The sequence below is a fragment of the Biomphalaria glabrata genome, chromosome 2 (assembly GCF_947242115.1).
Source record: "Biomphalaria glabrata chromosome 2, xgBioGlab47.1, whole genome shotgun sequence".
Taxonomy (NCBI): Eukaryota; Metazoa; Mollusca; class Gastropoda; family Planorbidae; genus Biomphalaria; species Biomphalaria glabrata.
In genome coordinates, this window is record NC_074712.1 from 61,785,162 (window position 1) to 61,799,104 (window position 13,943).

At 36.3% G+C, this 13,943-nt stretch overlaps 1 protein-coding gene across 1 annotated transcript; it reads left to right on the forward strand.

Annotated features, from left to right (window-relative positions):
- Positions 1-11,372: 11,372 nt before the first annotated feature.
- On the forward strand, positions 11,373-12,494 carry LOC106069711 (uncharacterized). The gene has a single exon (XM_013229436.2). It carries the CDS (start codon positions 11,373-11,375, stop codon positions 12,492-12,494), a length of 1,122 nt encoding a protein of 373 aa, XP_013084890.2.
- The last annotated feature ends 1,449 nt before the right edge of the window (positions 12,495-13,943 follow it).

Below are 13,943 nucleotides of genomic sequence, written 5' to 3' on the forward strand. Positions count from 1 at the left end.
ACTCAGATAAGAAGTACCACTAGATACAATGCAATGGAATTGAGATGCTACAGAAGGATCCTAGGCATCACATTCAAAGACCGCATCACAAACCAAGAAATCAGAGACAGGGTTACTGCAGCGATCGGAGCCCATGACGACCTGCTAACTATTGTGAAAAGACGAAAGCTTAAAACCTTTGGCCACATTACAAGATCTACGGGGCTCGCAAAGACCTTCCTTCAGGGAACAGTGCCAGGCAAAGAAGAAGAGGCAGACAGAAAAAGCGATGGGAGGACAACATTAAAGAATGGACAGGCCTGCCATGGACAGAGGTTCTAAATAAGGCAAAAAAAAAGGGAGGAATGGAGAAAGACGGTCGACAAATCTTGCCTGGTGCCCCAACGGTCCAACAGACTAAGGGATAGGTAAAGGTAAAGGTAATAGAAAAACATCAACTCCAACTCTTGATCTCCAAGAATATAACAATGATATTTTAATATCCAATATAGCTCAAATAATGCACAATAAATATTACTTAAACAAACACCAGTCCAGGAAGCGACCATCCAACCTTCCTGGACCGGGAGCGAGACCTTACTGACTTAACACACTCTCTCGCACATTCAACAAAGACTTGATCACTCAGTTCACAACACGTGCAACACTTCGCATTCATAACAAGGGGATATAACAATCATACCAAAATATCAAACAAACATTCATTCTCGCCATACCTCCCCCTGACACTCATGTATTGGTCTAGTCATCTGAAGGCTCCAACATAACAATGAGAACGAAGAAGAAAAAGAAGAATACATTGATGGGCAATATTACTCCAGTGGTTCGCTTACATTGATGGGCAATATTACTCCAGTGGTTCGCTTACATTGATGGGCAATATTACTCCAGTGGTTCGCTTACATTGATGGGCAATATTACTCCAGTGGTTCGCTTACATTGATGGGCAATATTACTCCAGTGGTTCGCTTACATTGATGGGCAATATTACTCCAGTGGTTCGCTTACATTGATGGGCAATATTACTCCAGTGGTTCGCTTACATTGATGGGCAATATTACTCCAGTGGTTCGCCCTCGTTAACCGTGGGCCACAGAAGAAGGAATTTAACCGTAAGTAAATTGCCCCTTTCAGACCTTGCGATCTATAGGGCAGATGACGTTAAGATCATCTGTTTCTAAGGCTGAGTGTAAATGCAAACGAAGGTGTCACGTGGCCAGCACAACGCCCAACCGCCTTTTACCTTTCCCCAACTAATGTCAGGTACCCATTAGATCTGGCTCGACTGTGGTACACCATTAAGTTTAGGCTACTCATAAAACTGTACCAATGGAACTACAACTTTGTGTGTCAAAGAAATAAAATTTGCAATATTACAGCAGTGGTTCATCGAGAATTGAATAATTAAATTCTTAAATTGTGAATGAACTTTTTGATTTTTAAGAATTACTTCAACACATGCCGCGGGCCGGATTAACCCTTTCAGCGGACCGGATCTGTACCGCGGGCCGTAGTTTGTCCATCACTGGCTTAGGACATAGCCTAATTATCTTGTTTTGATGCAAGGGACGTAATTCAGATGAAAGGGTAATTCATACCGAATAAATACCTTAAATTCTTCATACAATTGCTAAATGAAATGTTCCCAATTGCGGCACATGCTGCTAAAGCCAAAATCTACTTGTCAATCTGTCATTTCTATCATATTTTTGGTTACGATCATTCCTCATAATAAAACAAAAAGCAAAAATATTTACCACAGTTGAGTTAAAATTTCAAAAAAAAACCCATTAAAACACATTTGACTACTTCTATAAGATCGAAGTCCATATCCTAAATTGAAGTTCAATCAGATAGATAGAAAATGTTCTTTTTTTTTAGGAGGATCATTTAAAATTTCCTTAGCCTCAACGACCAAAATGTTTTTAGACTTCCGTTCAATGCACGAACACAAAGTAAACCACCACCCAAAATCTCGAAGCTCCACGCACAACTGCTGGGAGTGTCGAGGAGAAGTAGCAAAGGAAATTTCAAAGTAGAAAAATGAACACTTGAAGCAGCCGAATAAACACTTGAAGTAGCCAAATGAATATTAAAGTAGCCAAATGAACAATTGAAGTAGCCAAATGAACAATTGAAGTAGCCAAATGAACAATTGAAGTAGCCAAATGAACACTTGAAGCAGCCAAATAAACACTTGAAGTAGCCAAATGAACAATTGAAGTAGTTAAATAAACACTTGAAGTAGCCAAATGAATATTAAAGTAGTTAAATTAACACTTGAAGTAGCCAAATGAACAATTGAAGTAGCCAAATGAACAATTGAAGTAGCCAAATGAACAATTGAAGTAGCCAAATGAACACTTGAAGCAGCCAAATAAACACTTGAAGTAGCCAAATGAACAATTGAAGTAGTTAAATAAACACTTGAAGTAGCCAAATGAATATTAAAGTAGTTAAATTAACACTTGAAGTAGCCAAATGAACAATTGAAGTAGCCAAATGAACAATTGAAGTAGCCAAATGAACAATTGAAGTAGCCAAATGAACACTTGAAGCAGCCGAATAAACACTTGAAGTAGCCAAATGAACAATTGAAGTAGTTAAATAAACACTTGAAGTAGCCAAATGAATATTAAAGTAGTTAAATTAACACTTGAAGTAGCCAAATGAACAATTGAAGTAGCCAAATGAACAATTGAAGTAGCCAAATGAACAATTGAAGTAGCCAAATGAACACTTGAAGCAGCCGAATAAACACTTGAAGTAGCCAAATGAACAATTGAAGTAGTTAAATAAACACTTGAAGTAGCCAAATAAATATTAAAGTAGTTAAATTAACACTTGAAGTAGCCAAATGAACAATTGAAGTAGCCAAATGAACAATTGAAGTAGCCAAATGAACAATTGAAGTAGCCAAATGAACACTTGAAGTAGCCAACTGAACACTTGAAGAAGTCAAATGAACACTTGAAGTAGCCAACTGAACACTTGAAGAAGTCAAATGAACACTTGAAGTAGTCAAATGAACACTTGAAGTAGTCAAATGAACACTTGAAGTAGCCAACTGAACACTTGAAGAAGTCAAATGAACACTTGAAGTAGCCAACTGAACACTTGAAGAAGTCAAATGAACACTTGAAGTAGTCAAATGAACACTTGAAGTAGTCAAATGAACACTTGAAGTAGCCAACTGAACACTTGAAGAAGTCAAATGAACACTTGAAGTAGCCAACTGAACACTTGCAGAAGTCAAATGAACACTTGAAGTAGTCAAATGAACACTTGAAGTAGTCAAATGAACACTTGAAGTAGCAAACTGAACACTTGAAGAAGTCAAATGAACACTTGAAGTAGCCAACTGAACACTTGAAGAAGTCAAATTAACACTTGAAGTAGTCAAATTAACACTTGACGTAGTCAAATGAACACTTGAAGAAGTCAAATGAACACTTGAAGTAACCAAATGAACACTTGAAGAAGTCAAATGAACACTTGAAGCAGTCAAATGAACACTTGAAGAAGTCAAATTAACACTTGAAGTAGTCAAATTAACACTTGAAGAAGTCAAATGAACACTTGAAGAAGTCAAATGAACACTTGAAGTAACCAAATGAACACTTGTAGTAACCAAGTGAACACTTGAAGTAACCAAACGATCACTCGTCTTGCCCCGTATATCTATTATAAGGGTGATCTACCATATGTTTTCAAATAATGTTTGTATTATATACAAAAAAGTGCTTCCTGTACAATTGCATTCAAACGAGCACTAAAGTTCATCATTCTCACAGGTTCTTTAAACTTTTAAGGGAAGTTCGTGGATACCTGTTAGTCATAACTTATTTATGTAGAATTAACTTCTCTCCTGCTGATGCTGGGTTATGTTTCCATGCCACGGATGTAATGTTATTTTAAATAATATTATAATATCCCACCAGATCATAAAACATAACCATAAAAAACTTAACCATAATCTTAAAATACAAAAACAAACTCTAATAAAATACTCTGAAAGACACAAAGATAAAGACACATTCCTCGTTCCAAATGCTAGGACAAATTTGTACAAATACTCCTTCTTCCCTAGCGCTATTAGAGCATGGAATGGGTTGCCTGGGCTAGCCAGGAAAACCAGTGACTTGGCAGAATTAAAGTCATTGGTTAATATACATGACTAAATGCATAACGCATAGGACGTAATCATCTTCTTTTTTTTTTTTTTTTTTTGAAGTAACGCCTTTATAATAAAAGAAAAAAATCTAACAAGAAGATCTAAACATTCGTCAATAAACTTTAAATCATAGTAGAGACTTAGAACGAGGCTAGTAGATATAAGCCATAAAGTTCTACTATGTTGAGAACGAGGCTAGCAGACATAGAGCCATATAGTTCTGCTACGTTGAGAACGAGGCTAGCAGACATAGAGCCATAGACATAGACATATATATATAGACTGGACGATAAAGTAAAAATTATTATGGGAAACATTTGGGAAAAGATAAGTTTGTATGAGTTATACAGCAGTTATGAGCAGTGTAAAATTAAAAGTATTTATAGTTGTTGTTTTTTTTCAGCCATAACCTATATAATTGATAGAACCCCTTCTGTATTATTATATCTCTAATCGTGCCTAATTATAAATAGTTTTAAATACTAGATTTAGATCTAGTCTATATAGATACTATAGTAAAAAAAATTCTACTTACTATTAGTACTATACTACTATACTATACTTTAAACTATAATTGTAATCTGTCTAGTCTATAGTCTATAGTTAGTATATAAATAGTCTAGGACTAGATTCAATTTTTTAAAGATTGTCACTAGATCTATAATCTATACTTATACTAGATCTAGTCTATAGTCTGCATGCATAGATGATAGACTGACTAGTTTAATAGTTAGTAGTAAAAAGTATGAAAAGTATTAGACCTAGTTATTACAAATATTAGTCATATTTATTAGATTTAGATCTATCAATATTAAATTAGTGACAGTCACAGTGTCAGTGACACTGAATTATTCTGACTTACTGAAACTGAAAGTTAATGTGTATAATATTCAATTTTTTTTCAACCTTTAGAATTTATCTTTGGCCTATCGTACTACGAACATTAGAGCACGTTCTGCTCATTTTTTTTTTGACTAAAAACTAATTCTAACAATTTGAATCGATAAGACGACCGCCATACATTAATAAAGAAGCCATGTCAACAAACATAGATCCACATCACAAACCTATATATATATATTTGCCTATGTCTATGATTATGAAACAAAGGCAAAATATTGGGAATATGGCAGTTTTGTACTTTTCAAAACTAAAGATCATAATTATATATTGGCTGAAATGTTAGTCCAAGAATTTATAGCTCAATTGCCGCCATTTTTTTTTTCACATAGATAGAGTACATAAAACATATTTGACTTCCCCCAAATAAAAATAACTTCCTACTTCCAGTCTATATTTATTTATGTCTATGGCCATAGAGTTCTGCTATGTTGAGAACGAGGCTAGTAGACATAGAGCCATAGAGTTCTGCTATGTTTGAGAACGAGGCTATTAGACATAGAGCCATAGAGTTCTGCTATGTTGAGAACGAGGCTAGCAGACATAGAGCCATAGAGTTCTGCTATGTTGAGAACGAGACTAGCAGACATAGAGCCATAGAGTTCTGCTATGTTGAGAACGAGGCTAGTAGACATAGAGCCATAGAGTTCTGCTATGTTGAGAACGAGGCTAGTAGACATAGAGCCATAGAGATCTGCTATGTTGAGAACGGGGCTAGTAGACATATAGACATAGAGCCATAGAGATCTACTATGTTGAGAACGAGGCTAGTAGACATATAGACATAGAGCCTTAGAGTTCTGCTATGTTGAGAACGAGGCTAGTAGACATAGAGCCATAGAGTTCTGCTATGTTGAGAACGAGGCTAGTAGACATAGAGCCATAGAGTTCTGCTATGTTGAAAACGAGGCTAGCAGACATAGAGCCATAGAGTTCTGCTATGTTTGAGATTTGATCCACGTTTCGCTAGGTTTTTTCTAAAGAATATCTTTGAGTCCTACGCGAGGCCCCCCCCCCCCAACCAATCAGAGGCCCTAGATGGCTGCCTACTTTGCCTATGCCTAAGGCCGGACCTGCTAACAACATAAGTAAAATATAAAACTGTTTACAAATCGCAAGAAAGAAATGACTGTCATTTTCTTTTTCTTTTTTTACACCACATTGCGATATAAAAATCATAATTAAAAGAAAACTTCTCAATTAAATTAAAAAAAAAAAAAAAACGGGAATCTCAAAGCATTTGATGACATCCTGCATTCTATTTTTAGATTTTCTCATTTCATGCGCAAAACTCTTTTTAAAGAAAAAAATAATAATTTAAGGTATTAACATGGAAGGATATATTTCCGAATCTGTTGAGGCGTGACACACCTGGGAGGCTGTCAGTTATCAAGAAGTCATCCTTTACGTGCTCTGGTCTGTAATTCAGTCGATACGCCTCTGAAAGTGCTTAATTCTCATTGTTTCTCTTCTTCCAATGTTTTTAATTGTTGCCTTCATAGCAAAACGAATCGCTTCGCTAAACAAAATGAAAATTGTTCTTAAAATCTCGCGAAAGTAGCACAGTTAAAATTAGTTCACGAATTCTGCACTTTTAAAAGGCATGTTTTGATCTTTGCTGTTTGAGCTCTTATTGACTAGATCTAATAATAGCCTTAAACGTACAATACACAAAAAAAACATGCTTGGGGAAGGTTTAAACAAACGACGACTTCACGTTGTCGTCTGATCAATGATAAATCTACAGGGGGGAGGAGCTCAATATGTGGGGGAAATCACCAGAGCGTAAAATAGCTGCTTAAACGTTTACAAAATTATAAAAAAAAAAAAAAAAAGGCAAAAAAAACTACATCTGTAATTAACGGGAGTATACGTCTCAAAAGAATACAATGAGAATCATTCATTTTGACAGCGGTCAAATATCGACAAGGAGTTAAGCCACACAGGCCAATGTTGTTATAAATTGTATTTCGAAGAGTGTGCATTCAAAACTTTACATGATATGTTTTATTTTTCCAGTAAAGCTTCCGTACTAGTTAGTTAGATATTTTCAACATGATTTCTAGTTAAGTTTAAACAAGCTTTACATTTGTCAACATGATTTCTAGTTAAGTCTAAACAAGCTTTACATTTGTCAACATGATTTCTAGTTAAGTCTAAACAAGCTTTACATTTGTCAACATGATTTCTAGTTAAGTCTAAACAAGCTTTACATTTGTCAACATGATTTCTAGTTAAGTCTAAACAAGCTTTACATTTGTCAACATGATTTCTAGTTAAGTCTAAACAAGCTTTACATTTGTCAACATGATTTCTAGTTAAGTCTAAACAAGCTTTACATTTGTCAACATGATTTCTAGTTAAGTCTAAACAAGCTTTACACTTTTCAACACAATTTCTAGAAGGAACGATCGACTATGAAGTATATAGATTGTAATTTTTGAATTCATTTTTAAATTCATAATTTAATTGCTATTACATAGAACATTTTTCATGCTTTTGGTGCTCTATAGTACAATCTCTTTTGTGGACCGGTGGGAGGAGGGGGCGGGGGTAATCTGAGAGAAGGTTTTCCGTGATGCCTTTAATCGCTCAGTACACACAACTCTGCTCGAGTCGGGTGTCGAATTCGAGCCCCCATTGTTAGGTGGCCCAGCCGTAACCAAGCGGTTAAGGTGTCTAAGCCACACCATGTAACAGATCTTAGTATTATAAGATGTAACCTTATGTAAACGAAATGTCATGCAAGTATAAAGAAACAATTACTATTAAGTATTAATAATAGAAAACAGCAAGACAATCAACAATTCATTAGTGAGTTAGTTTTAAAAAATATTAAAGAAAAAAAATATTTAAAAATAACAGAGTTTAGTTAAGCAGGTCACTCTGTCTGCAAGCGAAATTTTTATCGATTTAAAGTAGCAGATATGAAAGCCAAAAAAAAAAAAAATAGTATAGTTAGCGGGGCATGTACACTCTGACATTTTAGTTTCTTGTTTCATTCTATTTCACGCTCTGATCTTCTACCCCAGCTCTCTTCCAGCTCTCTTTTTTAGCGGTCCCCCGAAAGGGGAAAAGACGATATTAGTTTTGTGCGAAATGTCTGTCCGTATGTCCGTCTGTCCGTCCGTCCCGTTTAGATCTCGTAAACTAGAAAAGATATTGAAAATCCGACATCACAATATTTTAGACCATTCAAAGTTCTGATGCAACGGCTAATTTTTTTTTTCTGAAAGCGAAAAAATCTAATTTTTTAAAATCAGTTATGCAAGCATTTTTTTAAAGAGAAAAGGCTAATTAGTATGCATTAAAAGTTAGACCTACATTAAAACAAATAGTAATCTTGTAAATGTCATTTTCGTGAACATTTATTTAATGTGGTGATTTTGTTGAGCATTCGAAAAAGAGATTGATCCTTTTCAAAAAAATTACATCTATTATAAGACTTCAGTTATGCCAGTAGAGGCGCGGTAGCTGATCGGTAAAGCGCTAGGCTTCCGAACCGGGGGCCCCGGGTTCGAATCCTGGTGAAGACTGGGATTTTCAACTTCGGAATCTTTAGGCGCCTCTGAGTCCACCCAGCTCCAATGGGTACCTGATATTAGTTGGGGAAAAGTAAAGGCGGTTGGTCGTTGTGCTGGCTACATGACACCCTCGTTAACCGTAGGGCCACAAAAACAGATGAACTTTACATCATCTGCCCTATAGACCACAAGGTCTGAAAGGGGAACTAGTTAGGCCAGGTTCACATCTAACTTTGCATTCACTTGCACCTATCCTTTGATCTGCTGTACCGTTGGGGACTACACAAGATCTGTCAACCTTCTTTCTCCATTCTTATCTCTCATTTGTCTTTGATATAATTTCATTTGGATGTTCTTTCTGAAAATATTGAAGCCTGCCTGGGTGGATCACTTCGGGGGCCGATTTTGAGTTTGTGTTTCCACACAAACTGTCTTTGTAATCTTGTTACATCCTACTTTATTTACGATCCATATCTCTCACCTCTCTCTCTCTCTCTCTCACTCTCTCTCTCTCTCTCTCTCTCTCTATCTTTCTATCTCAAACACTCTCTCCTACTGATAACTAATATGCATGCCAATTCGTCCTGGTGTTAATTAAAATGCTAGAACCAATTATATCGCATTGTCAAATCTGTTTTGCTGTTTAACTATGGTCTCCATAATTACACGTCATTGCGACTTGTAATTAGTTGCAGCTGTGCTACTGTCACTCTCAGCTACCTCTATATAATTATTAAAAAAATAATAATTTATTGATCGACATATAACATGACAGGAGATAACAGAACGTTTATTAAATGTAAAAATAGTAACTGTTGGTAGTTGTAACGAATCTTTACTCTAATTATTATCCTTTCTCGCTAGTGATTATATTTAAACATACCTAATCGTCACATTGTCCGGTTCAATATATGTACTGTCGGTTGGCTAAGAGTATTTAAAATAACACCCCTTGTGTGTGTAAATCTTTGCTTTATAATCACTTTGCTCATTAAAATTATGTAAATATTTTTTCATGATCTAATAATGTAATCACCAGATAATACAGTTTGTCACAGAATGAACAAACATGAAAGATAAGACAAGTTTTGTTCAATTAGATTTCAAGCCATTTCTGTCATTATCCCTGTGTATCTAAAAGTTAACAAGTTTTAATGGCATTATTGAATTAAAACAAATCAGGCGTTAATGAAGCCAAGACTTACATAGTCTGTGGTCATACCTCGCTACGCTACTGCGTGAAGTCGCTTAATCTTTATATAAGTCTGTGAGCTTGATTAATGTTTTTTAATAATGAATTGCGGAATAAAATACAGAAATAGCTAAGGAATTTCGTCTTAGAGATTAATACATCTAGGCTAAATTATATTGCGTCATACCACTGTGCTGCTCTGTTCATGAAATATCAAATAATGGAAGAACACTCCTCACGTAGATTAAAAATCGACCTAAAATATAAATGATCAATGTTACACAGACGTGTTCGCTCTTTTAGTATATGAGCCTTGCGTTAGCAACAAAATTAGCAAAATATTAAAAAAATACTTTTTGAAAAAAAGCTTTATAAAGACACGAATCGCACAATGACTGTCACAGCTCTCAATGACAATGCTGAAGATTTATCTAATTTTCTCTTTATAAAACCAAATTAATTCCCACGAATAGTACACATTGTTTCTATAACTTCCTTTTCTGATCAAATTGAAACTTTGCACAATAATTTATAGCCCCTAACAAAACATGAATCAATCAAAAATTAATTAGTGGTACCGTTAATTATATAATTTTGTTGGATATGGAAAAGGAAAATAAATATTACAGTATTGAGATAAATGTAAATGTGCAGTTCTTTCTCTTATTCAAGCTTTGCTTTTATAAGAAGTATTTATATATCTTGCTTGTTGGACTTATACTACTCCTAATTAATTTACTTTGTCTTTTCCATGTACCACTGTTGGTATACTAACAGATTTATAGTGACTGAGTTTCTACGTCTGCAAGTTGTAGGCCTCGTTTTGAAAAAGATTCTCGTTTATTATTCACGAGTTGAATGGAAACCAGCACAGTGACCTACTTACAGTGCTCGTTTAGAATGTGACGACACATGGCAACCAATCATGATGCGCATCACAGTTTTGAATATACGGTCTTTAAACATCAACCGATGCAAACCACCTTAGAAACCTCGAAGTTTTGGGGATTTTCCACGATAGACTAAACAATGTCAAGGACGATAAGGTGAAATTTCATTTTGCCAACTTAATCAAAGCTACAGATGGAAATTGAATCTGTATTGATGAGTAGCGCGCAAAAATATTTATATACCTTTTATAAAATAGGTAGCTTATCAACACTTAATTTATTTTTTCGTACACCGGTTGCACCAATTAGCTATCTATTTATAGTTTTCCCGCCATTAATAAAAATCTATTTTGTGTAAAAAAGTTTGACGAGATTTATAGCTGAAAGAAATATTCTATTTAATGGAAGGGCTATTGAGAGGTAGCTAAATTGAAATACTCTATACATTGAGCAATCATGAAGAACTTCATATTTGTTTTGCTTTGTTAGACATTAATTTAAAAAAAATCGATTGCGGGGTTGCCTAGGATGCTGGATATTATGTGCCATAAAGCAAGCTTTGAATATTATATGGATGCCCTATACAAGGTTCGGCTCGTAGTGGACTAGCTGACTAGCCACTTACTAATAAAATTGTATGCAACTAATAAACATTATTACAGTCTTTAAAGTGGCAGAACAGAGTCTGAAGAATGAATACCACGTCTTTACTTGTTCAGGCTCTGAAACCGGCCCCGTTTGTTCCTCCGGACCTCATTGTTACAGGCTACATGAGAACCGTTATAGAAATCGCTTTCGACCTTTGCATCTGTGCCACTCTCTGTCTCGTTGGCGTGGTGACAAACATCCTTGACCTTGCCGTGTTCGCCAGGCAGGGTTACAAGACGACGGTCAACATATCCATGTCTTTCATCGCATTCTTTGACCTGGTCAAGTCCTTGTCGGGCCTCGCCCACCGACTCTACGGTCCTCTGCTGCTCTACGATGCAGCTCTGGCCAAGACGTGGGAGAACTACACGCGCGGCAGCCTCGCTTTCGTCCAGACGTTCGCCGTGTACACGTGCAGCGTGCTGGCGGGCTACGTGGCGGTGGAGAGATGCCTTTGCGTGCTCATTCCCTTCAGCGTGAAAACCCTGCTCACGCCAAGGGTCACGTGGGTAGCCATGGCTACCATCTCCATCGTGACCAACGGCTCCTTTTGGGTGGTCTACGCCTTCTACGACTACGGGTGGGACTGGAGCCCGACCTTCAACGCCACCATAGGAATCTTCAAGTACAGCGAGTTCTACTGGCGTAACCTTGACCTCGTGGTGACCTACTACAACATCATGGGCATCGTCTGGCCGTTCACGAGCCTCGTTATCATATTCGTCAGCACCGTGGTCATTACCTACCAGCTTCGGAAATCCTCCCAATTCCGGAACACCAGCAAAGCGACTTCCAAGATTCCTCTAAACGCTTACAGCACCAATGCGGAGAAGAATGAAAGCATTATGGGTGAGTCCAACACTTCCAGGCTGAGCCCCAGAGACAAGCAAGTAGTCAAAATGCTTCTGGCCATAATCATCATCTACATCATAGCGCTCCTGCCTAGAATCATACTGTTTATCGCCAAGTGCTTCGAACCCGAGCTGTATTTCTTCAAGAAGTACCACAACTTGTTCTTCGTGCTGGCCTACTCCCTCTTCATCCTGGACTTCATCAACTCCACGGTCAACTTCTTTATCTACATCGCGATGAGCTCACAGTTCAGAGCCACCCTCATGGACATGTTTAGACCAAACAGTTCAAAACGAATTCACTCCCTAGCTTGACCAATGTTTAAATTAGTAAAAAAGGGTAAGATTTAAATGAATATAAATAATTTTATATGTCATATATCTTTATCTACATCGCGATGAGCTCACAGTTCAGAGCCACCCTCATGGACATGTTTAGACCAAACAGTTCAAAACGAATTCACTCCCTAGCTTGACCAATGTTTAAATTAGTAAAAAAGGGTAAGATTTAAATGAATATAAATAATTTTATATGTCCTATATTTCAGGCTAAGGGTAACTAAATTCGTTGAGTCCTGAACTTGTTGGACTGTTGTGTTTATGAAGGCAGGTGTAGGGGGTGACTTCAAACACAGGTTGAAAAACCAATGAAATTCCAAAGAAACAGTGCCTATTGTCACTGCTAATGACGCTTTGAGTCTTGAACTTCGTAAGTTTTGGTTTTTTGACATTCGGTCTAAGTGTTCTCTAGGCAGATGCTATATAATTTTTACATCCACCATCACTTCAATAAATACAGCAGTTTAAGTTTTATGTTCAAGTATCCAATGGAACCTTATCAGCTTTATGTGAAAACTTATAATTGACAATCTTATAGGTTCCCAGATCAAAATGTTGAAAGTTCCAAAGAATCCCAGACTTTAACGTAAGGCCGTTCCAAAGGTCAATACTTAGGACAGGTTCCATCAGAGTGGTGTCCCTTATTGACCTAGTCAACCTTGAAAATAAACTTCTCAATTCTTATAAACCATGAAACCGGAATACACAAACTTCATAAGCCCTGAAATTAAACGCGTCTTCAACTCCTGCATGAAACAAGAGAACACTCGTTTCCAGACTAAAACATAGGACAGTTCCATGATCCAATCCCTATATAATTATTTCGGGCTAACCCGTAGAATATAATTCAGAGTCTAAGTGAGATAATATATATATGCCCGTGACTATCAATAAAGTGCCTCTGTCCATCTCCTTTTTCAATAAACTAATTTCAAAATAACGTTTATTGTTTTTGTTTTCCACTTCACTCTAAAAAGTGATTAAAAAAATGAGTTTAGAAATCTAAAGTGAGGCTTACAAAGTTACTTAATGGCACAATGAAGTTGTTTTGTTTCCTTAAAGAAATCTGATCTGAAAAAAAATAAAAATGGGTTTAAATGTAACATAACATACAAAAAAAATTAACACACTCTTCTTTTCTAGTTTATTTCTACATAGCTACACATCACGATACAAGACACTAGTGTAATTATAAAATTAACACACTCTTCTTTTCTAGTTTATTTCTACATAGCTACACATCACGATACAAGACACTAGTGTAATTATAAAATTAACACACTCTTCTTTTCTAGTTTATTTCTACATAGCTACACATCACGATACAAGACACTAGTGTAATTATAAAGTAAACTGTCTGTATAGGTCAACACTAACAGACAATGTAGGCACATAGGACTCGCTGTAAATGCATTCTGGCAAATG